This window comes from Rhinolophus sinicus, chromosome 14 (genome assembly GCF_057876585.1).
Source record: "Rhinolophus sinicus isolate RSI-liver-muscle chromosome 14, RSI-T2T, whole genome shotgun sequence".
Lineage (NCBI taxonomy): Eukaryota > Metazoa > Chordata > Mammalia > Chiroptera > Rhinolophidae > Rhinolophus > Rhinolophus sinicus.
This window is the reverse complement of record NC_142514.1, coordinates 130374793-130402287: the sequence shown is the minus strand read 5'-3', so window position 1 is coordinate 130402287 and position 27495 is coordinate 130374793. Positions and strand designations below refer to the sequence as shown.

At 41.3% G+C, this 27495-nt stretch overlaps 1 protein-coding gene across 21 annotated transcripts in view; it reads right to left on the bottom strand.

The window, feature by feature from the left end:
- SYTL2 (synaptotagmin like 2) overlaps positions 1-27495 on the bottom strand; it is a 104430-nt gene that overhangs the window by 24825 nt on the left and 52110 nt on the right. For 8 of the 21 annotated variants that reach the window (XR_012497454.2, XR_012497455.2, XM_019739596.3 and 5 more), the window contains 7 exons: positions 22924-23075; positions 20969-21104; positions 13271-13352; positions 12141-12255; positions 10170-10973; positions 2782-6648; positions 10-111 (listed from right to left, as the gene is read on the bottom strand). Coding sequence is in view for 19 of the 21 variants with exons in the window: in XM_019739596.3 (XP_019595155.3) it covers positions 10-111; positions 2782-6648; positions 10170-10973; positions 12141-12255; positions 13271-13352; positions 20969-21104; positions 22924-23075 (5258 nt within the window). In the remaining 2 variants the exon portion in view is untranslated. Of the gene's footprint in view, positions 1-9; positions 112-2781; positions 6649-10169; positions 10974-12140; positions 12256-13270; positions 13353-20968; positions 21105-22923; positions 23076-23186; positions 23380-27495 lie in introns of those variants that run through there. The other 13 variants (XM_019739607.3, XM_074335650.2, XM_074335652.2 and 10 more) reach the window with 7 other exon arrangements.

Sequence of the window (27495 nt, the reverse complement as noted above, 5' to 3'; positions counted from 1 at the left end):
TATTCTCACTTGATGAGTCTGATGAAATGTCTTCTAGACTTTTGGAAGGCATTTTCCTAGCAGCGCTCCTTTCCAAAGTTTTCAAAACAGGACTGGGTTCTTCTTCTGAACCTGTTACAAGACAAAACTGATGAACGCTGCACAATACAAAAAAAAATAAAACAAAAACAAAAACACCCACCAAACTCTTATTTTTTGGTCAAGAAATATTTGCAAGCATAAATCAGATAGAAACAAGATTACCACATTAATGTCTTCTACACCTCTATTTTAGGCCCATGATTTGTTCTGTGCCAGACTTTGAATCTTTCCACTTCACTTCTCGCTTTTGAAGATAGCCACAACATGGTTTTAGGAACATTAAAAAAATTAGCTGAAAACCATAGAAGGCAGGATTCAGATGTTTAACATCTGTGTATAATCGAATACACAGATGGGTGAAGTCTCTTGATCAACAGATGTAGGCTTTTGGGGTTTTGTGAGCTAGTAAAATTTCCATCAAAATGTTGGGAAATGACATGAGGTAGTCAATTTTTTATTTTGCTAAGGCATTTTAAATGGGGGGATGGGGGTGGGGGTGTGATCTATCATCTACTAATGTCTTTACTTTATAAAAGGAAAGACATTTTAGGACCAAAAGGGGGGGAAGGGCATAACCTCAGAATAACTAAATACATCTAACTGAATACATCTAACCTTACAAAAAATTTCTCTAGATAGTACTTAAGTTTTCTATTTTGACAGTAAAAACTCCGTCCTGGATAAGCCCTGGTCTGAGCACTATCATTTATCACTGTTGTATTCTCAGGACCTAAAACAGTTGTTGGCAATAGGCATTTCAAAAATGTTTGCTAAACCCATGAATGATCCCATTAAGGAGTCAATGAATTTGGGAAGCACTTCTCTGGATTCTAATATTTTACTGAAATGCATCCCACTTCTGCTTACTGTTAACAGGTATTCTACAGCAAATGGATTCTACGATGAATGAGATTCAGGATGCCTTGGGTTCAAATTTAAAAGATTTCTCACTATAGACCTTCTCCGAAACTTTAATATGCTAACCACATGTATAATCTCCTAGCCTTTTCAAAAGTAGTGGACCATGGAACCCCTCCTCCTCCTTTTCAAAGAAGCATGTTGAAGTATTGGTTGGTGAATTGCTCAAACATGTCAGGTTGCTCCCCAAAACTACGGTGGCTTTGTAGTCAGGCTCCTCCCTACTTTCGCCCCACCCCCACACACTTGTTTTAAAATAATAATTTAGGTTAGAGGACATCAAACTATGACTGTACCATTGTATATCTCTTATTTGGCTTATAATTTTAAAACACCTCCTCTGGGCTCTGTCTGGGTGAGTATTTAAAATTGATTACTTCATTTTTAGACAGGCTTCTTGCTTTTCAATCAGTGATGCTGCTACATTATAAATGTAGCTATGTACACTAGGCAATAGTCTCTAATGCAAGTGCAAATTTGCAAGCCCTTCTCCTCCTAAGGGTCAGCTTCCCTAGTAATTGATGGGGTAACTTAGTACAAATCTACTTCAACAAGTTTAACATCTTACATGTCTGGTTTCAGAGACTGGTATTTCACTTTCCTTTTATTACCAGCAACATTTGCTAAAGGGCGTCAACTTAATTAATTAGGATTAAAAACGAGTTCTTTGGTCAGTTTTCAAGAAGCCCTACAGCTACTTGCCAAGGAATCCAAACCTCACAAGGTGGCCACTCAGTAAATCTTATTTGTTCTCAATGAGACCGCAGGGGGCTTGAAAATGACAAATCCCTATTAAAATTACCAGGAAGGTGATCAACACTAGTTATTGGGCAACTTTGGTTAAAATGTCCTGCGAGAGAGCATCTTTTATCATTTCATCGCTCTCATCAGGTAACTTCTCGTTCCTATTTGCTCCTGCGTGTCTCTGCTAAAATGCCCGTGTTGATCAGAACAGCAAACTGAGACAAACCCTGTTTTATAGCCTGGCTGAGACCAGTACCCCCAAATCCACTTAGATGAATATGGTAATAGATTAAGATCTTTATCTATTTAGTCAAGTCTGGAGTCAAAGAAATGCCACAAGCCAGATAATGCCCGTGGGTGGAATCAAATGAAGTCATCTGACCAAAGTCACACTCTAGGAGGGGAAGATTCTGCAGATAACTGAAAACAAGAGGGAGAGAGTGACAAAAAAAACTCTATAGCACAAGGGATCCAAGGGAAAGAAAGTTCCAGCTGTGCACTTTGTTCCTGGTATTTAGCCAGTACTATGGTAAGATATTGCTCTTAAAAGGGAAATCCGTGCCCATTTATGGCATTTTTTTGCCACAAATCTTACGAAAGACTTCTGTTTGGATTGCCAATTATAAAAGAAATTCCAATTATTTCCAGGAAGAAAACTAGCAGGAATGTTTTAGAGGTAGTTTCTAAACCCAAAAAAGTTTAAAAATATTTTTGAAAGCTAAAAGTTCTATTGTTGATTAACGAGAATGAGAATAAAGAGAATAAAGTGCCAGTGAGAATATTAACGAGAATTAATGAGATTCTAAACCACTGCCTTGTAGGAAAAGCTATCTCTATGTAACTTATTTGATTAAGGAATATAAAAGAAAATATAGTTTTTCATTAAGAAAGGCTAGCGGGAACTGAAGTGATAAGAAGAATTCAGCACCATTTGGGAGTGTCAAATTAATTCCAATTTTAAAAAGTCTATCACCCTTTACATCATCATTCCATAAGTCAATTCATTAACCAATAGATTAAAAACTTCAAAATGCTCACTGGAAGTATTTCTCCAGCTTTCTGCATTAGAACCGATGTTGCCATCTGAAAAATCAGAGTCAGAGACACCTTCTTTTTCTTCCTCTTTCTTTTGTCTCTCATATGGTGACGCCAGAATCAATTCAACATTACTTGCTTTTGTAGGGTTTTCCATGGTGGTCAGGAGAGGAATAGGTTGCCTATCTCTGGACACACTAATTGCTTCAGGTCCCACTTTGAAGCCAGGTTCCTGAAAAGCCCTTTCTCCAGCCCCTGCAAACTCACTTTCACTATTCCTGTACTCTGGGGGTTTTATAGTTTCAGTGGTCCCTGTTTCACGGTCCACATGAAGTTGTGGGATTTCAGGGATCTCAACTCCACTTTCAGAACCACAGAGATCCACTGATAAATCGGTCATAGCTTCTCCTCCCAACACTTTATCACATTGGTTGACTTGAGATTTGAAAACATGATTCTTAAGCTTCATTCCAGGGGCCTCTTGGATTCTCCCCAAGAACCTGGCCTGCTCTGGCTGTAAAGTCTCCTTCTCAGGAGTTTCTTCCTTCACTGACACCTGGGGCTGAGAAGAAAGAGCTTCCGATATTTCTTTAAGGAGCTTCTCAAAACCAGTATCAAAAGCACTCTCAGTTTTTGATGGAGCCTCAGATTTTTTTACTGTTTCTTTTATTTCTTCAGGGTGGAATTCAGAAGCAGCTTGCCTTGGCACTTGAGTACTACCTACTAACTTTGATGAACAAAGACTCTCTGTGTCCCTTTCATATTTTGAGGAGGGAGTTTCCATTGTTTCCTTCAGTAGTTTTTCTAAGCCCGCACTGAATTCAAGTAGCTCTGATTTAGGTTGAATAATTGTTTCCCTCACAATTTCCGCCACTTCCTGAGGTAACTTTCTGCCATACTGAGCAACCGTGGAACCAGATGAGCTAAGTATTTGTTCTGATGGAGCTATTTCAGCAGCTAAATAAGATCCAACTTTATGAGTTTTATCAGGAGCTATGTTGAAGGAATCAAAGTCCTTTCTGTCTGGAACTATGACGTCCATTGTGGCCGAAGAAGTTTTGGGACTACCTGCCGCTTGTCGTCCTTCAGGAAATTCTTTCACTTCTCCAGTAACTACTTCCCTCTCAACTGGATAACTCAACCAAGCTTCTCTAAGTAGCTTTTGTAACACAACATTTACATCATCCAATACAGGTTTGGGTGGAAGAATGATTTTTTCTACAGTCTCTGAAATTTCCCTTTGAGGAGGCAGTGCCTTCTCCTGGGGAGCAAAATGACCATCTCCGGAAGAAGGCGCATCTCGGGAAGAGTTGGCCACATCCCCAAAAGAACCCTTTCTATGAAGATGGGAAGTTTGATCCAATGGGTGAGAGCCTTCTGCAGCCATCTGACACAAGTTCTCCGTGTTCAGCTGGCACTCACTACTTTCAGCTTTCTGGGTGAGATCTGTTTTTCCCAAAGTTTTTTCCCCCTCTGGAAAAGGAACTATTCTTCTTCTCTGATAGGCTGACAAATTGCAACTCAGTTCTGTCCCTTTTTCAAAAACTCCACTCTCTTCAGGCTCAGAGCTGACCCTAGTGGTAACAGGTTCCAAGTTGTTTTGTGAGGGAGAGGGTAAACTTTCAGTTCCTTCCTTCAGGAGTTTGTCTAGACTCGCAGCCCAAGTGCTTAGTTTGACCTTTGGAGGAGCTTCTATTTTGTCTACACGCTCATTAATGATCTCCTTACGTCTTTCGGCTTCTTCACCAGTATCAGCAAAATCTGTCTTTTCAGGCCATGTCCTATTTTCAGAAACACCTGGTTCAAGCACTTGTTTTCCATGAACGTTTCCACCAGAAGAAGGTTGGATTACTGGTGATGAAGCTTCTGAAAGCAGCTTCTGTAAGCTGTCATTAAAAATGTCTTTGTAGTCTTTAGACAAAGCCCTAGTTTTCACGATGGATTCTTGAATCTCTTGGTCTGAGAAATCCTTTTCTTCCTTGAACACTGGAGTACCAAACCATTCTGTATTCTTTTCCACATTTTCCTTTGATGACTCATTTCCTGGCAACTGATGAGTGGACTTTCTGGGTGGTCTCAATGGAAATGTGGTTTCATCTGGTGACACCTGGAGTGTGCACTTTGAATTTAATTTCTCTATTTCCTCTGTTGCCAGAACTTTTTTTTGGCTCAGAAGTGTCTCTATTTCATGGGTATTTTCCCCTGATGATTCAATATCATGGAATTCTTTATGTTTCTGGCTACTAAAAGGCACAGAATTTTTTTGGTTTGTTGTGATAGTATTCTTCTCATCATGATCCTGACTGTTTGGCTTGGCTCCTAAGTCCCAAAACTTTCTCAAATTCTCAAATTGAGAGTGATTATAGACCTGTTCTGTACTGGGTTCATTCATTCTTTCTTTTAGTGACACAACTTTAAAGTTGTTGGGATTTGATTCACCAATTAGAGATCTGTCTTTCTCCAAAGAAGTATGTATTTCACTCCCAACATTTGAAGGATGTTGCAGTGCCAGAAAAGTGATGTCTCTTCCAGAATGCAAACTATCTGCCACTGGCAATCTCTTTACAGTCTCATTTGTCTTATTCTGAAACGGAGACACTTTACCTGATTGGTCAGATAAAGGATAATTTTTGAATGGACCTGATATTTGGGCCCTGGCCTCTTCAGGTTTATTTGAGGAATGACAACTGGAGAGATGGGCTGCTTGGCCATCCTCATCTAGGACCACTTGTTTGGCAGTGACTTGATTATATTCATTCTGGTCTGTAGATAAACTGTCCATGGACTTCACAGGCTGATATGCTTTAGCAGAAGGTTGTCCCTGACTGTGTGAAGATGTGGGTTCTTTATGAATTAACTTAGCTGCAGCTTTCTCACCTTCCCAAAATGATATTCTGTCACTTACTCTTTTGTATTTCTCTCTTTGCACTTGGTTTTTGGGACTCTCACTAGCTTTTTCTTGTAGTTGGTCCTCAGGCTTCTTCCAAGCAGATTTGTTGTCGGCAGCCCCAGGGAGCGACTCAATATTCTCTGGCTCTAAAGAAGCTTTCTCGATGAAAGTAGCTCCTCTTTTGCTCTCTCTCTCTGTCCTCATGTCGTCTTTCAAACCTAATTCTTTGACAATTTTTAAAGAGTCAAAATTCACCTCTGAGTTTCCTTTGTTTTTTTCATAAACTTGAACTTTGGGCTCTTCTTCTCCTAAGCTGCCGGCATCCTTACTGTTGCAAAAAACTTGGTCTGCTGCATCAGCTCCTTTGAGGGCACTGTAGGAAGAGTTACTGGTTGGGGGAGGTACCCCATTTCCTTCTATGTTTTTCGAAGTTTGGCTATAATCCACAGTTTTACTCCCTTGATTTGGACTGTAGATTTCAAATGGGTGCAATATGCCTGGACCTTCCTTGCCTTGTTGGGACAAATTAATAGATTTGGGTTTGATATTCGCATTATCTTGGCAATTTCCAGAAGGCAGCATATTTCCCTCTACCTGGAATGTTGAATCAGATCCCATGGGTGTTAATTCAACTTTGGTGGATAATAGAGCTTTTGAGCCATTTTCATTTAGACTGGTGTCGTCTGCCACCAAGGCAGTAGTGATCTGTGAGTTTGAGTCTGTTTTTCCTTTGGGCTCTATTCTTCGGGGATGTTGGAGAGAGGATTTATTGTCATCAGAATGAGAACTTCGGTTAAACCAGTCTAGGACTTTAGATATGGAATCATCAGTTGTCTTCCTTATCTCAGTGGCATATGGACCAGAGCGTGAGGATGTCTTAGCTTTTAGGGCCTTGAGAAGAGGAGGCTTACCTTGCTGATGGTCTCTAGAACTGCAATCTGGCACCTGAGATGGCTCAGGTTCAACACGAGACAGTTCATCTGCAATACAGAAATGCATTTCTAAATAAGAAAAGAGAATGCTTAAAGAATTATTATTCAACAACTCACATTATCTTTTAAAAAAGGAACTTTGTATTTTTTACGTGTTCCACACCATTAGCTGTTTATATCAGCATTTTTCAGGGATTATAATGTAAACCATCCTAATTAAGATATTCTACCAAATATGCCCTATGTAAAGGAAGGTAAATGCTGTGCCCTGGAAGCATGGAGCTGGACTGAATTGGGAAATTTCTTTGAAGTCTCTGGTTTATTTTAAAAATTCATGTGAATTTTGTATTCTGCTCCATGTTACATTTTATACATTAATTTTCTCCCACTCTCAAATCTTTGCATGACATTAACACTCCAGGAACATACACCATGTGATTTTATGATTCCACCTATCCACTGGCACACTCATAAATCCTAAAAAAGGCTTATAACCAAGTTTGAAAAACACAGACTTAGAGGTTTCCGGAGTTGGAAAAATAACTTTCAAAGAAGATTAAACAAGGAGTTCCGTCCAGAACCTTAGAATGGCACAATGAGGATATTTGCATTCCTGGGCCTTATTCCTGATCTATTAAACCAGAGTCTGAAGATGGGGTCCAGGAATCTTTACTAACAGCTTCCCAGTGATTGTTGTACACCCTGGAGTTTTAGGACCATGATCTCAAAAGGCTCCTTCATCATCCGTTATTTCCCTTCTATTATTTGTGAGTTCGAAGTAGTTTCTATGAGTCAAATAAACTGAAATGAGAACTGATAGAGAATGTGATCTATACCTACTCCCTGATGTTGGCTAACCAATGGCTAGGAGTCTAGAGGAGGATTTTTAAGTTCTTTCTAAGCAATCAAGAAAGTAGACAGAATCCTTTCTGAACCATTATCACACAGGGTACATTTAGATAAGGGAACTCAAAACCTTCTCCCCTTTAGTTAAGGCTCAGTTGTTTTAGCATTTCTCCCTCTTCCATATAAATGCTAAGCTGTGCAATACATGTTCCTGAAAGTTTTGTGACCTGAATTTTTATGAAGTCAGCTGCATTTCAAATGCGCTAGAGGACAAATCAGTTAATAAAATTCTATCTTTAATTTTAATCATCAACTCTGGCTAAACGTGAAAGCAACAAAGTCTTAAACAATAATTGGCACACAGTGGATACTGATTTCCTTTCTTAATTACACATTGCACTATTAAATATATGTCAACAATTGTGAAGTTTCTTTGAGAAATCGTTAAGAATTCTGTGTTAGTCTGTTTAAGAGAAAACTACTCAACGATGAAAAATGTTTGTAATATACTGTTACTGAAAAAAGAAGTCTGGGCAATAGAAACATAATTTAAAATTATATTCATGCCTGAAAATTATTGAAAGGCTCTACAATTAAATGTTAACAATAGTCAATGCTGAGTAATGACATCACCGATGATATTTGTTTCATTCTGTGTGCATTTCTGTTTTTTAATTTTTTAAATAAAATTAGTTATTGGGAGTGATGGTAAGAGGAATCACTTTTGCATCCATCCACCATATATTTTAGCTATTGAGGTATAGCATTATCAGTGCATCTGAGGGCATTTTTTCTTTTCAAATGTTTTACAGTGGAAGTTTATTACTTTTAAAATAAGAACAGTTATTTGATTCCAGGGAATATTTTGTTTCTTCTAAGGAATTGTTTTGGGTTTGTTTTTTTTTCCCCCAGGACAATAATGAGTATGATATTGACTATCCTGGAGCTCAAAGCTAAAGTCAAACCCTTATAATTTGCAGAGAGGCTACCATTTTTGTGGTCCTGATTTTCATTTTGTGCTCCGTTTATTACTTTTTATTTTTGTGGTAAGCAGGAAAAAAGCAGGGTATTAATAAGTGAGCAGAACTTTGTTTACAAACTCTGAGGCCAGAAGGCCTGTCTGCCAATCAAAATGGATGCAGATGATGATGCCTTCCTCCCAAATTTCATGGCCAGTTGTGATGTAAAAAACAGAAAGCACAAATAAGTAGTCAATACAAAATTTCAAAGATATTCTGTGGTAAAGTAGGTGCAGTTTGAAAAACAAGGAAGGTTTACTCATTTTTTTCTATGAATTATAATAAAGGAAAATATTACCGAAGAAATTTTTTTTCATTTTTTGAATAAACATTTCAGTAAGCATCATCCAATTGTCTGTCAATATTTACTCAAACTATAATAATTTCCTTTAATATGAGTTCCTTCATTTCTTGAAGAAGCACCTGCTAATTTTTAATTTTTAAAAGAGAATATTCTGTTCTGCTCAAATGATTTTAAATGTGCAGGGGGGAGGGGTGGTGAAAATGCTTTGTCCTTTGAGAAGTAGATTGATCTGAACAAGTATGAAACTGTAGAGCTAAGCAAAAGTGACTCAGGGTTAACTTAATACTGACTAATAAGGGAGGGTGAGAGCAAATAGATTAGAAACTTGACTGTTGCTACCCTGTTTTCCCAAAAATAAGACCTAGCCGAATAATCAGCTCTAATGCATCTTTTGGAACAAAATTAATATAAGACCCAGTTTTTTATATTACAGTATAGTATAGTATAGTATAGTATAGTATAGTATAGTATAGTATAGTATAGTATATAAGACGGAGTCTTATATTATAGTAAAATAAGACTGGGTCTTATGTTAATTTTTGTTCCAAAAAACACATTAGAGTTGATTGTCCGGCTAGGTCTTATTTTCGGGGAGACACGGTACTAAAATTTTTCTTGACTATAAAGATATAATCATAGGGTTGGATGAAGACTTATTGAAGAGGGCAGAGAGTACACAGAATGATTTTCCCCATTGTTTTTGCTTTCTAAAATATAAGAACTACAAAGTAATCATGTAAGTATGGAAAGCAGTTTTAAGTATCCCCTGAGTTGTAGAATCTCCAAGAGAGGGCTAGTTAACTATTTGGCAGGAAAAAGCAGTATTCTCATTGCCTCTCAACTCACACTGAAAGCCAGTATTCCTGCAAAGCTTTTAAAGGCTAAGAACAAATGGCTAGAGGCCCTGTGTAGGCCAAAGTCTGAGGCTCTTTCATTGAGAGCACTCAAAGTCTAGTTTCCCACCCTTTGAGGATATGAAAGTGAAGGTTCTCTGGAGAGTAGAAGAGACACCAAAGGTTTGGATAAATGGCAATCGATAAATTTGAGTTAGGTGAGTAATAATATATTTAATCTATAAAAAGGTATTAGCATACCTTTAATTCCTACTCTGTATAAACACCTTGATTTAACTCAAAACACTGTAATTTGTTCAAATAATTGATATGATTACAATTTTTAGGGTGAAACATAATGGGCCAGAAACTGTGCTAACCTTGTGCTATTGGTGATTGAGGAAAGCCTCCAAACCCATGAGAGATATAAGCATTCCCCAGTGGCATCTGCCTGAATTCCAGCTGGAGTGGCTAAGAGGCAGACCGCCTTTCTACAGGGCTGGCTCACCCGGCCATGCCAAGCTCACCGGGTCAGCGCTTATAGCCTGGTAGTGACAACTCTCTTACCAGCAGGGCTTTTGGATAATTCCGATTCAAGCCTTGATAATTCTGATGGTTTAGCTTTCTGTTCACTGACAGTGGGTGAATTCTCAATGGACTGTGGTCTTGCAGGTAAAACTTCTGAGGGAGAAGGGTGCCCATTAATCGGAAAAGAATCGGAAGTCGTTGGCTGATGTGTTCCATTTTTTGTTGCACTTGGGCCTGAGGCTGACTGAGGTAAAGGCAAAGACTTTCTGTATTGGGAAGGCTTAGGTTCCTTCCCAAACTCATCCATGTCCCCTACATCTTGTGTTCCATCCTTCAACCTGTCAGATTCTAAAACGCGGAATTCTCCCACTTCTCGGCCATGGATTAGCCTGGGACTCAGCGGGAGTTCATGCTTCACTGCGGAGAATCTCACGTGCTTTAATGGCTCCGGTGAGTTTGAGGAGGAGTCATCTTCTAACGAATGATCCTTCTCTGAAATTCTCTCATGGATTGTTAGGCCAGGTGACACAATTTTGCTTTTGGGTTCAAAGTTCTGATGCAAACGGACCGTTTCTGAGTCTGTGCTGCTGGAACTGGAGTTGCGCTTAAGGATCCCTCTCGGAGCCCCTCTCGCATTCAGGGAGTCTGTCCTTTGTCTAGGAAAAGACTGGTTATCTTCTTGCTTTAAATCACGTGATTTGTAGATCATTTTCCTGGCTTTGGGGATTGGTGCTTTGATTTGGGATTCACTCCCAGGGTCTGGAAAAGTCTGCTTTGGTTTCTCTAACTTTTGGCTTGAAATATCCAGGACAGATGACTGTTCTTTTGACTCTGACAATTCACCTGAAAATAAAAACACATTAGGTGATATATCAAATGGAGAGTAACTCTATAATTTAAAACACCTCTGATTAAAAACACAAACAAAAAGCACCTATGATAAACTTAATCTACATTTGGCAGAAGTATTAAAATATCAAAGACAATAAAGCATAAGTACAGAACTAATTAAAAAGCCTTTAAAAATTCATGCATAAACTTCATTGAACTGTACATTTAAGATTATTGTGTTTTACATATTTATTCTTTGTGGTATTTTATACTTAATAAAAAAAATTTTAAATGTAGTTTTAAAAATCCCTCATGGAAGGAAAAGCACAGAAGTTACTTAAAAAATTCACATGTGGAAACCAGAAAAAAGAGCTCAGCTGAAAAAACAAAACTCAATACCTAAAACAAAAGTTAATTTTGTCAAAATGGAAAAAGAAAGGTAACATATTCCAATGACTTTTTTTCTATAAAATCGACTTTTTTTCTGTAAAATATTTAATGCTATATAAAGTACAACCAGTGGAGAGGGGGAAGTACACTAATATTAAAACAGACTAATTAAAACTCCTACCTCCACTTTCAATTGTTAATTTTCTACCCCTTGTCCATCCTTAATGTTTGTGGAATTTTCTTACCATTGTTTTTAAAGAGATTATTGTCTGGTATTTCCTCTTAATGGTATGGAAGAATGGTAAAATTCCATAAGAAGCAGATTTAAATTCATTAAGTCACAAACCTGATCTAATACTCCTGAGGGATTGGTCTGATAATTACAGATTAGAAGATCATAACGTTATCAAGTGGACTTTTTCTCTCTCAAGGTAAACTCTTTTAATTTTAAACAGAACTGTGTCTGCACATGGTAGACATCCAATAAATGCTCTTAAATAAGTGACTGAATGCCTCTGGTAAAAAAATTTCCCAGTTCACTGAGGGGGAACCCAAGGCATAAAGGGTGCACAAGCGTCAGCTCTAAGACTGGAATGCATGAGCCTCCAATTTCAAAAATTTCTGCTTTCTTCTCTCAAGCAGGAAACCAATGGGCATAGCAGAATAAGAAAACCATCAGGACCTTTCACTTTCTTTTAAAAGTTATTTTAGTTCAAGGAACTCTGAGAATTTCCCTTAGACCACAGATAACAAAGATAAAAATATCTAGTCCATAAAAATAATATTTACCCTCTTTTGAAGTCTGAAAAAAACCAGCCCTTCCATTTTTTGACTGCTCATTTTTGGTTTGTTGAGATAAGTGATCTTCTGGCAACTTGGAACTATTAAATGGATTCTTCCTTTGCTGGGGAAAAAAACAGTGTTTATCAAACTCATTTTAAATGTCATAACAGCAACTCAGTGTTAGCAAATGCTTATTATCTCCAATATTTGATAGTTTTATCCAGTAAACTCTATCTGGCATGTCTGAAAAATGATTGTCCTGGTTAATCAGGCTAGCATAGAATAACTATATATGTTTTACAAAAAAACAAACAAAAACAAAATAAAAAAACAAAAAAACTGCATAAAATACGTATAAAATATACTTAACTCCAGAGTCCTACAACCAGTCATTCAAACCTATTCCTCACATTTTATACAGATGAGAAAACTTAGGCCCGGATATATCAAAGAGCTTGTCAAGATCAGGGTAAATCTGAGACTCTAATCAGGGCAGATTCCCACCAATGCTCTTTCGACCAACAAGACTCTCATTGTGCTAGATTAAAGCCATACTAAATATAATTGTAACTAATCTTTTCTATAAGAATTTAAAAGACACTTATCAAGATATCTTGAAGTATTTCATAGTCACTATTACAATGATCAATTCTAACGAAGAAAGGGTACCAGTAAACGGAATCTTTTTCATTCATGTAAGACTGAATATCAATGTTTACTGTGTCTAGTTTCATAAATTGGCAATTCCCTCCCCCAGGCAGACCACTAACAGAGTCAGGAAGCTGTGAATAGGAATAAGGAGTCACATGGGACTACCAAGCCACATTCCATACGCTTAAAAGAAGCAGTCCCCAATGGCTTCAGACTTTTTATTCTCTAGGGCAAGAAATCTGGGTCCTCAGCACAGCACACCACGCTGAAGTATGGAGGACTCATCTTCCAACGAATGCTCCTTCTCAGGAATTCTCTCATGGACTGTTAGGCCAGGTGACACTTCATATACTAAGTGGTAAAAATTATGTTTTTGGTACCAAAACAGTACTACAAAAATCCTCTTTATTTCATGGTGCTTTGATAAAATGAGAAAAATGGCATTCTGACAAAAATGAGATTTTCAAAGTCTGAGCTCAGTCTACCTTAGCTGGCGACACAGATGACTTTCTTGAGTTTTCCTGGGACATACCAATCACGGAGGAAGCTGAATTTACCACACTGGAACTGCAAAAGAAACAATAATTCGGAGAATAAAAACTCACCCTTTGAGGAAGCATAAATCATGTCTCTGAAACCAAAAACTATTAAGGCATGATAGGAGAGAAAGTTTGTAACATCAAACTGCCAGGAAGGGAGAGGGAGTTGGGAGATGATTAAGCAGTGAAGCGAAAGAAATGGCAGAGCAGAAATGAAAGACAGGTATGAGACAAGACAGAACAATCCATCAGAATCCCTCAAGTTTATATCACAATACCAGGCACACAGGAGGTTCACAATTTGAATTTGTAGAAATAAACTTGTCTCAAAGTCAGAAGCTCATATCAGATGCAGATGAAAGTGAGCAAATGACCTCAAGGAGGGAACATCATTGCTGAAATGAAGCTTTACGGCCTCATTCCACAGGCCAGGGCCAGAACGGCAGTGCTCTCAGGTAGCAAATAATGAAAGAGAAGACTCAGGTGAGACAAGTGACTCGTCAAAGGAACAGAAGAAACAGCAGATCTAAGAGATGCTGAGCACAGACGCTGGTGGGTTTGGGCAACTTACTGAGAACTTGCAACCCAACTCTCCAGGCTGGCCAGATGAGTTCTTGTTCAAATACTAGAAGGATAAGGACAAGAACAGCATCCAGAACATGGTGGGAGGTTAGAAGCTTGGAGCAGGTTTAGAGAAGTAAAGAAGATTCCCTAGACCATGATTACCTACCTGTGGGACAGGACAGCCCCAGGGTGAGAGAAAGCCAAGAATGAATGAGGACAAGTGAGTTGAACAGGCTTCCTCCTGAACAACCACTCCCTTAGCTACTGAGTAAGAAGGGCAAAAGAGGGTCATAGTGGCCCTAGAAGGGGAGGGAAAAAACACCTGCTCAGACTTCCTGCTCCAATGGCCCTGCTTCAGGCACAGGAGGTGAAGTCATCATTGGCTGAAACCATCGTGCCTGGTGAAACTCCCCCAGTTCTCTTAGTGGCATCACAGTCAAGACTTGGAAAATTCCTGGAAGGGTGCTGGCTTTCCACCACGCAGCAAAGGAGTTAGAGGTTGGGGCTGGGACGAGTAATTTGCCCCAGGGCCACAAAGCCTTGCTCAAGATTACTGTTGTGAAAAGCATGGGCTAGATATTCCTGCAGCTTCCTTTCCATTCTTTACCTCTGCACTTGGTTATTTTTGTACAGTTAGTCCCAGGACATTTTGAGGAAGCCCTTCTTCCTTTTGTTACCCTCCTCATTGTTCCAGAAAGGAATTACAGCAGATGAAGCAGAGGTATATAATATATGGTCTGATCGCGTAGATGTGAGAAAGGCAGGAAAACAAAAGGATGGGGAGGGAAATGGAAGGGAAGAAAAGTAGGAACTTACAATGGAGCCAGAATTAAGGCTAACAGAAAAACACCTTATAGAAAGCTATTCTTGCAACAGGTGGGCACAAATTTAAATCAAGTTTTCTAGCAGCCAATGTAAAAAAAAGACATCTGGTCACTGATAGAATTCAGTGTCCATACAATTAAAAAAAAAAAAAAAAAAATCCAATAGCTCAGGACTAGAAAGCAATTTCTATTGAGTGTCATTTTCAGAACCCAGGGGGCGATGTGAGGAACCGTACAGTACATGCTATGCTCAGTTTCTCAGAATGTTTTGTATCATCTTTCTTAGTAAATAAAATAGTCACGTAATAACCAGAGAACCTGAGCCGGGTGCTGATGGTCGGGGGCCTCCAAGGAACACTTATCTTCTCCTGCCATCTTCCTCCTTTCCCCTTCCCACTCACTGAGAACAAAGGATACGCAGAGCCTCCATTCTCTTCTCTCTGTTCCCTGGAAATCCAGTTCCTGCGACTCTAAGCCCGCAGCCCTGACTGCCCGTATTGCACATCACGTTACCCCCTCCTTCCCAGAGATAAAACCAGCCTCTCGCTAAATACCATCTAGCTATGTATTTCAAGCATACTCTGAAGCCTCATTCTGTGAATACATATCGTATCTCTCCTAGTAACCTGGGAGGTACCTCAAAAGTATCTTGACCATCTTTATATCCCCCACAATGCCTTGTACATTGCCTGGGACACAACTGGTGAATGATTGAACAAATGATAGCCAACTGAGCCAGTGGCAGGGAAGCCAGCAGCAGACAGGTGACTGTGTTTTGTTTTGTTTTTTAATTCATATTATTAAAACTACAATGAGGCACATTATTTAGATTTTAAACAAAACGTCTTTGTTTCTGCTAGTCAGAAAACAAGAGAGAGGAAGAAATGAGGCATTCAGAACACATGGTCAGACACTAAAATACAGGAAACACACAGTACTCACTGGGTTCCCTGTGATTGGGATGGGGGGAAATGGGATGAGGGAGAGATACCTGGATAGCTATAGTTCACAAGCCTGTTTAACTAGAAAAAAATGAAAACAAGAGTCTTATGCCTCCAACTCTGTCTGAAAATACAGCTACTTCCTAGATTACGCTCTGCATTACTTGTCTTGAGGAAAATAGCAACGTTTTGCTTGCCTGTCTTTTACTGGGCAACCATCACTACACTAACCATCTTATTCTCCAATGATCTTTGCAACATCTCTGTGAGGTATATACCCTTTTCCCCATTTAACTTGTGAGAAAAATGGAGGTTCGGAGAGGTTAAGTAACCTGCTCAATGTCACAAAATCAGTTACTGAAAGCTGGGGATTTGAGCCAAGTGTGTCTGACCCTGGTTCCCCAAACAATCATCATATTGGCTAGGCTATACTGCCTCTGACTTCTCCCGTTACTAACACAGGGCTTTCTGGCCAGAGGAATCAAGTCCAGCTGACTCTTCTTTCCCAGTGCTCTTACATCTGTCACTTCCTTTCTACCTGTCTGGGACTGCCTTTACTTCTGTCAGCTGTACTCACTTCATGTCTGACCTCCTGACTCCGGAGTTCTCCTCCCCTAAACCATTCAGCGTGCCACCAGTAAGCTGGAATGGTCTCAAACGCAACGTTGATTCTGTCCCTCTTCTGCTCATTACCTTTCCCTGGATCCTCAGGCCTGTTGAATGAAGTCTGAACTCCTCAGGAAGGAACTGGAGATCTGTCCACCATCCGTCCCAAGACACTTTCCCACTCCTCCTTTCTGCTGACCCTTCATGCCAAACCAACTGGTCTATTCTACTCACTGTCCCCAAAACTCACCTCTCTGCTGTCTCCACTCACCCTATCCCCCAGGTCCTCCCTCAAGAGTTTGCTGTGTTCTCTTTGCCCACATCTCTGCTTTCCTCTCCAGGCCTGGTCTAAATCTCACCTCCTTGGTGACGCTGCCCATGTCAGCCCAGCTGGCAGTGGGTCTCCTTGTCTCAAGCACATTTCCTTGGTAGTTTGGATTAAAAATTTGCTCTCTGCCTGGTACTATTTGTTATCATGTGATCAGATATTCTTATATGGATGCACTATTTTTCCTAAGAGAATACAGTCTCTTTAGAGCTAGATACTGTGTCTTGTATCTTAGAATCCCTCTCAGAGGGCAGTAAACTCTGTCCTGCATATAAAAGATATTCAATACATTCCACAAGATGCGCTTTTAAACCATACATCAAGCGAAATTCCATGCCCTGTGTTCTGTAATTTCTTCCATCAGGTACACTTTGAAAACTACCTGCAATATTAGAAAAGAACACTTTGACAAAATTTGTTTATTTCATTAATAGGATTATTAAAATGTTAGACTATGATATTGGCATTAGGAGTTCCCGCCTGAAAGTGCCTGCATTCTAAGGCAAGGCTTTGAAGACTTGACTAAAAAATAATGTTAGTGCTGTGGCAGGGACTGTTGGGGACAGGGAGGTCTTTGCCCCCATCTTGAAATCACACTACACAGGCAGCCAGACACTCCATCTGCTCCCATGTCCAGCCATAAAGTGCCCCAACCTTCAAACTTAAAAAGCTTTTGAACCTTAACCAGCCTTTCTCTCTAAAACAGTTAAAAATAACAGCAGCCATCATATACCTGCTTCTGAGGTATTTTCCAACTTAAATGCTAACAGCATCTAGAATCAGAAGAAAATTCTGCAAGTGATTTTTTTCCTGTGTCTTTTGTTGTTGTTGATCTCTCCCTTTGGATAGTGAGCTCCTTGGAAGGTAACACTGTGTCTCATCTCCAGCACCCAGCACTGTGCTAGCACACGTTACCCTCAGTGAAGCTTGAACACATGAATAAACAAATAAAGAAATGGTTCAGAGATAACGTGAAGGAAGAAAATTAGGAAATAAGCTGTGCCAAGCTTTTCAAGTTAGTATTTTCTTTAAGTAAAATATTACTTCTCTGGTGCTACCACACTTCATGCTACAGATTTATCTAACACAGATATTCTCATCCACACGTAAAACACTCTGATGTCACAGTGAAACTATTCCTACCACAACTGATCTGGGTAAATCCAAGACCCTACAGGATTAAGAAAGATTCTTTTAAGAGCTCAATATAAGTGATTCTGTGATGCAGGCCTCCAAGAAATGACACGGTCACATCACTGGATTGCAATCAATCCAGGGACAAAAGATCAAATGCATTGCCCACAGACTGGCTCATCATAAAAGCAGCTCTGAACTTCCATCCAGACAGGCTTACGTTACTGAAAAGTCAAATATTCCCTAGAGTGGAATGGATGTTAGATCCCTTCAAAGGAGAAAGAAGGCAACTGAGGGATGTGGGATAAGAAGGAATGTGGGAGGGGGATCCAGAAGGGGGAAAGAACTAGAAAGCTTGTGATACATTGGAAAAACTTTTTTTTTTTTTTTTTTTTTAAGAAGCATGGGCTGGCCTCGTCTGCAGCCACAGAGCTAAAACAATATAAGCTACCAGAGGGACCAGTCCTCAGAGAGGTGGTCCTAAAGGAAAAGATTAGAGAGAGATACTAAAAGGTCAGTCTACGTCCAGGCTCCTTCAGACTAAAGAAGCACCAACGGCAAGGACTGGTGCCCTGGTCCGTAGAGAGACTACCAGACTCTCAGTGTTTTCCGGTGCAGCAAACTTGCTTTAGAGAACATGTCATCATAAGTAACGAGGAGGGGCTTCTCATCCCAGAGCAGGCCTACCTCTGTAATCAGGACACATAACACTTCGTCTAGGGCAGGTTCCTGACCACAGGGGAAGAGCTTCTCCTGTGTTTATTCTGCCTCCCCACCTTGGCTCAGTCATGTGCGGCAGACTACCACGTACACGTTGTACAATTATTTGGGGAGGGACATGATGTGCTGTCAAGGTGTGGTTTGTGGACCAGTGCCAGGCATGAACTGCTTGTTACTGGTTCACAATGAGATAAGTACAGAAATCGAGAGTATAAATTTAGCATTGGCTGAGACATCCCAGCACACCATCAGTGGGCTTGTACTTGGCATGCCTTTGTTGTTTTCTGTATTTCATTTTTCCAGTATTCATTTTTATTATATTTTATAAAAGGTACTCATCTGTGATAATTAGAAATACAAAAAAAAAAATTTTTTAAGACCATAACACTGGTCCTTTACCATAGTGTGTGCCAACACTGCCCACAGGCTAGCCAACGCCGCCCTGCTGAAGGACAGTAACCAGAGCTAGAACTGTGAGCGTCTGGCGTTTCCCTTTTGCACTCGGAAAGGAAGGAACCTGGTTCTCTGCTCCTCTGTCCATCTAGCCTCTCTCTGCTTCCTTGTGTGACAGGTGCAAACAAAGATGAGTTCCAAAAGAACACAAGTAGTGTCCAGTGATGGGGTACATGTTCAGGACACACACTGGTTTCATTCTTCACAGGCAGAACCCCCAAAGAACTGTGCCCCCAATAGAAAGAAGGAATTTTGCCACAAAGTCCATTAGAAAAACTCCTTTGGAAACTGTAATATCCAGTCACTGTGGCCTCATACTCCCTGACTGCCGGCTAAGACAATATTGACAGGTATTGAGTCATTCTATTGAGCTTCACTTGGTCTAAAAGTAAAGGCCCCAAAATACACTTAACACACCCAGTCCCCAAAGGTGAGAATATAGGTGAAAAACACTGCGGGAACCTGATACTGAGTGATACAGGGGTTCCTGACATGGAAAGTAGGAAGTAAACAACAGCTCCATATACATTTCTGGATGATTACTACCCACGCCATGCAATGAGCAAAGCATGCTGGGTACACCTAACATCTTTATTCTTGCCTTCCGGACCTTATCTCATCTATGTTATAATAACATAATTATAATGGGACCTGGAAATTGCAGATTTTCCTGCTTCCTGAGAAATGCTAAGTGGTTCGCACGCCTCATTTCATTTTATCTCACAACATCCTGGTGAGGCAGCTCTGTTATGGTGTACAAATGAGACCAGAAAGACTTTCTGAGGTCACACAAGGAATGCAGAAAACAATGGAGACACCAACTGTGGAAACTCAATAGCCTCGAATTGAGGAAGAGGTGGGGTAAAATCCACCAGCTCACATGGGGTCATGAGGAAAATGAGTCAGGCTATTGGGGCAGTGGCACCTCTGTCCCTCAGGCCCTTTGAGAAGAAATAAATTCCTGGGAGAACAGAAGTCAGACCCAGATAAAACTGTGCAGTGAGCTAAGTTTGACTCTGTATCCCCTTAAATCTTCTCCTTTCTCCTTCTGTGGCACTTGTGCCCTCTTCCTTTAGTCAGCGCTCTGGTGTCCCCATCCCATCCCCACCAAACCTGGCTCTTAAGAACTGCTCTCAAATCCTTGGTGGTAAATCTAAATGACTGTGTTCTCACTCCCACAGTTTCTCTTATTTAAGGTCTCATCTTTCCCTACGGAAGGAAGACAGGCTTTCACCCCCTCAGGGGGTTGCAAGCAGCTGGAAACAGGGAGTCACCATGGCGAAAGGGGTAGGGTCATCTTCACACCCATTCCTGAGATTCCTGAAATAAGCTCCATGTATGTGAAATCCCATGCTTCCATTCATGATCATCAACCACGTACAATCAGCTACTTTATAGGAAGGAAGTACAAATGTACATTTTAATTGGCCAGATGACAACATGTATGGAAAACACCAAAATATCAAGACTGAAAAACTGAGGACAATCTTCATCTGTAGAAAGCGTTTACTGAGTACCTACTATTGAGTGCCTGGTATCCTACATACATTATCACTAATTCTCGCCACAGCCTTTCCTGGTATGTATTACCATATTTACTAAAAGAGACACAGAGCGGTTACGTGATTTGTCCATGGTCAAGTGGTTAGTAACTGGCATAGTCAGTTCACGTCTGTCTGGCTCCCAGGCTTGAGCTTCTTCCATTGCACCAGGCTGTTACAATTTTATCATGATTCATCTCTTCCCTGAAATGACTTATTCCCCTATATTCATTTTAGAGTACCTCTTCATTCTACTCTAAGGAAAAATCCTCGGTACAAATAAAGCTATTGTTGGTGCTGGGAGACATCATCACTTAATATTTTAAGTTTATTTAATATTCAGATTTGTTAGAAATTCTGGAAGCTGGGAGCGCGTACTACTCAGGCTTTGTCCACATTGGGCCCCAAATTTTCTCATACCTGCCCTCTTCCCCATACCCGTGAGACCAGTCTGGCATTTGCACTCATTGCCCGCCATTTTGCCTGCACAGCACACGAAGCCATGAATCCCACATGCAGCAGCTCTGTCTTACCTTGGGCTTGCTGGTGCTGCATCTTCTTCTGGCTCTTCTACAACACCGGCGAGTTCTGGGGGAAGGAAGGCATCTTTGTTGACATTATTCACCCAGCTTTCCTTTGCCCCGCTTTCTCTGTCCTTACTCTGTTCAGCTGAAACAGGAAACAATGAAGACAGGAAGGTTATCTCTCCCCTCTGTGACCTACACCTTTCATACCAGCTCTCATCACTGAAGGCTGGACTTGAACTTCAGGCCTTCCCTGAGTGCCGAGGCAATCACTAATGAGTCTGAGTATTCAGGATCGGAATGATATCTGCAAGAGAAGTCAGGAGATTGCTCTGATGTTCCCCCTGCCCCAAGTAGAGTCTCCTGAGAGCATGGGTGTAATTTTAAATGTGCAGGTAACTCCAAAGACAACTGAAGCAAATTCAGACTGCCTCTAAGTGAATCTGACTTGAACTAAGGTCAGGACCAAATGTGTCTGGCCAGGGGACGCTCAGGGAAGGGATCCTCTCTGACAGAAGCACCATCTGCAAAGCATTTTCTGAACATTTACAATGTGCCTGGCCTGAGGCTGGGCTCCGGGATACAAAGAGGAACGAATGTGTCTAGTCTGGAATGTCCCTCTCCACTGCCTTCTCTTCCTCCCAGTCTCTATACATCCAAATTCTGCTTACTCCTCATTACCCAGCTCAGATGCCAGGGCCCACACGACAACTCTGTGCTCCCTCTTCAGCGAATAACCTCTTTTGCCTCTAAACACACAGGGCTGCACCTCTTAAATAACTAGCATTGATGGAGTGATGACAGTTCCAGGCACAGAGCTGAGTTCTTTGCACGCATTATCCTGTGAGGAGGGAGCGACTTTCCAAGTTTGCAGATTTGGAAACTGAGGATCACAGAGTTCAAGAAACTTCCCTAAGGCCACGTAGCCAGTAAGTGCCAGGAATACTTTCATCCATGTTACGAAGATGAAGTAATACGAGGGCTCCCAATTTCCAAATATGTTCACATTCCAGGGTAGTTACTCCCCACAAGTCTCTTTATACAAGTCTAGTTTTTTCAATTACAAAATGGAGTACACAGTACTCACCTGTACCCCTCAAGATTTCTGAAGCTCTGGATGGCTTTGGAAATCAAGAGCCTTGTGAGCCACGCACGACACATACTAAGCAGCCAGCCCTGCTCGGCAAGGACTGTGGCTCTGAGTCAGAAAGACTGAAATCCCACCTCTGCCATTTGCCAGCTATATGACCTTGGGCATACAGAACTTTATATGCCCCATATATAGAATGGGGATAATAAAACCTACCTTACAAGATTCCTGCCACAATTAGAAATAATAGACAGTAAATGCCTATCATATATTAGACATTCAAAAGGTGGTTGTTATTCTCTGTATAGAGTACAGGCTAGATCCAGACAGGGGCTGTTCGCAGGGATCAAAATTTATACTGACTAGTGCCGAGTTAAAGAAGGCACCAGTGAATATTTAATAAACTCACCAGAATTCTTAAGAGGCCCTCAAAATACTGTCTTTACAGTCCTTGAAATGATGTACATGGTTGACTAAAGAAGTACCAGATGTCAAGGTGATTGAACAAAGAGGCTAATCTCTTTCTCTAAGCTCTTCACCCTATTCAGGAGAAAAGGTTCTGAAACCTTCAGAGTTAGAAACCAAAGAAAGAAGAGGTGGTAGATCCTTATAAACCTTGAGTGTCTGTGTTACTGCTACTCAGCACGGCATCTAAAGGGCTTCCTTTGTCCTTCTGCACCACACTGAGTCACTCAGCCCCACCCTCATCCATCCCAATGCAGGGCCAGAAAATTTGAAGCTAGAGGGCTACACGTTATACAAAATGAACCTTTAAATGATCTCTGTGGGCAGAGATTCTGACACCCTTCCCTTCTCCCAACTCCTCCTTCCCAAACAAATGCTGGCTGTAGGTGTGCTAGCCAAATCAGCTCACCTGCTACCTGGAGCCTCTTCTTTCTCATAGATGCTCTGATGATATCGGTGCCGTGGATTTTGTCTCTGTGCCTTTTTGCTTTGGCTTCATAAAACCATTGGCCACTCATATTCTTCAGCTGCTGGTCATCCTTAATTTTTTCAGGCAAATGTCTACAGAAGGAGAAGAGCTTTACTTTGCTGAGAACCCACAGTAAATAAATGAGTTCATTATGACACTGCATAGAGCAATTTGTAAACACACAGCCAAAATGAAGCTCTCACTATTTTAGAAGATTCCATAAACGTCTCAGATGACTCACACATGTATATTCCCCTTTGACTGACAAGCCAGAGAAGCCAGGGCCAACATTTGTTAGAAATTCAAAGACTTAATCCATGATCCCCGGATGATGTCTGAAATGTCTCAAGGGCAGATTCACTTTTTGGCCAGTCTTCTGTGCTCACTGTTCAAATGCAAATACCCCAGGGAGAGATGACATAGTAAGCTTCCCCACGCTTTGGTATCCTTATCTGTAAAAAGGGGTTCATAATAGTAACCCACTTCATGGGGTTGCTATGAAGATGAAATTAGTTTATGCATGTCAGCCACCCTCTGCACATGCCTGGCACCTAATAAACACTTAGTGACTGACTGGTGGAGTAGTTATCAGTTTATCAGTCCTTTTCATTTTGGTGAAATGAGTTTATCGGAGACTTTCCTGGAAGTCTGGAAGAGATAGCACATGATATCGCTGGGTCTTCATGTCAGGGGAATGAATACTGACTGAAAAGGCAGGCTGGAATCCAGAAGGATCAAAATTATGCGGGTGGGGTAGGGAGCGGAGGCAAAGACAGAGGCCAATTCCTTTTACGCAGATATTGCTTTTAAGGGTTCCACAACCATTCCTACTCACTGAAAAGGTAAAACCTAACCCGCAAACCAAGTATTGTCCTCCTTAAAACGTCCCTAATGTACGGTGGCTGGAAAAACACTGTTCTGCTTCACAATTCTTTTAACCTCTGCATCTCTCTATCCATCTCAATAAAATGAGAACCACAAAATCTATCTTTTCTTATTCACAGAGATGTACTTAGAATTAAGTGGAATAAAAGCCTTAGGGAGACTTTGAACTCTTGTAAGATTATGCGCTACATAAATCCAAGAGGATTTGATGACTGTCATTCAGGCTAATATGCACGCATCCTAACTAGCAAATCTACGCATTTTAATCAGAGAACGTGTATGGTGGCCATACCAGGGGGAAGGCAGGGCTGTGCATGAGGGATGTACACAGGTATCCCTGGGAGTGGGAGAAGAGGGAGGTACAGTCATCCTGGGTCTAGCAAGGTTGTTTCCTGTCTCCCAAGTGTGCCTGGAGAGGGTTTTTCCACAGGGTCCAGCTCTCTGCTGGAACTTCTCTCCTCTCCCAACTACCTGTCCCACACGTGCCTAGTCACAACCCTTGGACACACACTGTCATGACAGCCCATCACCAAATCCTGACAGGGAGTGGTCATCACATCGTGATTCTGCATCACCAGCGAGGGTATAGTTCTTAGTAAATGTTGCTAATGCTTTCCCGTTGCCTAAATTTTCAGCAGAGCAAACAACCCTCCTGGGCTGCTGGTGGAGCTTGTGCTTTCTCCTCCCTAAAGGACCAAGTTTTAAGTTCAATTCCAGAAGATAGAAGTTCTTCTAGCTCTCCCAATTAGAGAGTGAGTCCCGAGGGGCGGGGCCTGCACTCAATACCTCTGTGCTTGGTGTCTGGACAACAGTGCTTGTGGAGTGAAGGACTATCTATCATATGAGGCCCCTGACCACCTGGCTTCGGGAGACCTTTTCAGATTCATTTCCCAGCACCTACACCGTGTCCTGACTTGCCAGCACACTAGCCTTCTTACTGCTCTCCAAACTGTTCTTTCATGACCTCTGTAAACATTAGAAGCAGGAAAGTGTGGCAGAAAGACTATGGGCTTTGAAGTCACCCAAAATGAGGTCCAAATCCCAGTTCTGAGGTTTCCTAGATGTGACCTTGGGCAGGTTAGGAACCCTCAGTCTCCTTGATTGTAAAGATAGGGAAAAATAAGACCTCGTCTGCAGGACTCCAGGGATGAGCAAAAGAAGTGTTTATCTGAAAGTATCGAACAGGAGTACCTGGACCTCGGTGAGAGGTCAATAAGTGTGAATTCCCTCGGGATGTCTTTCCCTCCTTCTCTGTCTGGCATGCTGCTCCTCATGCTGTAGATCCAGCTCACACACCACCTTGATGGGGAAGCCTTCCCCAATCCCCGAGGGCACAGTTCCGCTTGCCGTTATTCTCCATGCTCCCACAGCACCTCCATGACAGCACCTCCCACACTATATTCAAATGGTCTATTTGCACGTCTGTCTCATCCACTAATCTGTCAACTCTGCAAACTCCTTGAAGGTGAGGACTACATCTCAATCACTTTTATAATGCCAGCACGTAGCACAGAGACTGGCACAAAGCTGATACCCCAAGGCTGTTTGTTGAGTGAATAAATCAATGAATAAATAAGTGCTCAGCAACCATCCCAGTCTGAGTCAGGCAAGAGATAAGCGAGATCCTGTCACTGCTGCGGCTGAGCGAACCATACTCTGTCACAATGGCCGTGCCTTCTCCTGATGAGGCAGGATATCTCATCTTTCAGCAGAATAGGAAAAACCATGATGAAATATGGCATCGGTCATCATCTTTTTAAAAGAAACCACAAACACTCATAGCATAACAACTCTCAATTTCTCCTCATGAGATTTATTTACTTATTTTTGTTGTTCAACTGAAAGAAATTTTGTGTGGGTCCTTGTGTAATTCTTGATCTGCTCCTGCCTACAAGCCTCTTCTCATGCTAAGCGTTCACTGCACAAGGGGAGTCGGGCTCACTGAAACACATGGCCCCTGGAAAAGCCAGGAGCCATTGGAGTAAGGAATTAAGGGTGGGTTTCTGGCTAATTTCTTATTAAGTGGCAGAAGAATAGGAAATTCTTTCAAATTCAATATGTGCAATTACGTGTATCATCACCGCTAGATTTAATCAATTCCTTTTTCTATCTTAGTCATTTGAAATATTTTATAGATGATTTCATATATTTTGTAAAGATGTAGACCATTAAAACAAAACAAAACAAAAACACTACACAGGTGGCGCTGTTAAAATCTTCTCTACCAGCCCACGTTCATCTCTCATTTTTTCTGAACGCTAATCATACCAATCAAATTAGCATTTGGTTCTCTAATCATTGTATCATTTAGTTGAAGCCGAAAAAGGGTAACTTGGGACTGACTTTTTAGCCTCTCCACACATGCTCGTTGTGCTTCGTAGAGAGCTGAGGCTTGAGAAGATGCTTAATAAACACCCAAGGGCTGGTGGGCAGACGTGAAGGCAGAAGAAGAGCACTCAGCACGGAGAGGACCCCGTCCTGCTGCCCTCCAGGCAGAACATGCTGGGCACTCCTGTATTCGTGCCGCTAATACACACATAGCATTTGTTTTGTCCTGGGTCCCATGCTGGGCAGTCAACATGCATCATCTCATTTAACGCTTAGCATTTCACCACGATGTATGAAGAATTTAGTCACTTGCAAAAGGTGGTCATCTTCCCTCCTCTGTGTATGAAAGGTCACATTGGCTCATTTGTTCATTCACTAATTCATGAATCCCCTGTCATATGTCAGGCCTATGCTTGGAAATGTGCATCAGAAATCAATCTACAGCCCTAAGTGCCAATGTCAACTCCTGTGGTGCAGAGAGTGTGGGCGCTTACAGAGGAAAGCCGGAAGAGCAGAGACACTTTCCCTTCAGCCTACCCCACTTTTCTCCATGTAATCCCAGACCACACCCCAGCTTCCAGCTTTTCATCTTTATTAGACAAAGTCCTAACATCACAGCCAGGACCTGCTTGATATTATCTGGTCACCTGTGTATAGAACAGGAATCAGCAGCTTGACCGGAGAAGCTGACTAAGCCATTTCCCCGCCCTTTTTATTTTTTTTAACCCCTCACTATAGATGGTTAGACTATGTGATTTGAAAGTACTCTTAGATGTTTATTTTTGAATGTGAGAGCTCGAAGAGACCTTAGAGTGTTAACAATGGCCTCCCTTAATAGATGAAACAAATGAGGTCCAGAGAAGTTAAGAGGTTTACCCAAGGTCACATAGAGCTGGGGCCGGAAGCCAGCCTGACTCCTGGCCAACGAACGCTCTTTCCACTGCCCCATTCTGCCTCTGAGAGCCAAACATGATTTTGGTTTCTAAGATCGCTATCACACTTTACCTTTTCTGCGAAGGAATTCAACCTTTGATAGAGAATCTGAAAACCAACACATGTGACAATGAAATAAATTGCAAATGTTCCTTACAGTGGAAAATGAGAGGCAACGTGTGTCCCTGTGTCATAGACACATCATAGCTCCCCATAATCTGCTGAGAGATAGCACAACATGTGAGAAGCACATCCTTTGTAGTTTGATAAGCAAGGCTTCCATCTTGCAGGGCACTTAACCTCTTCCACCCCATTTCCTCATTGCTGAGTGGGTTCAGCTACACCACTACGCAGACGAAGGGGAGA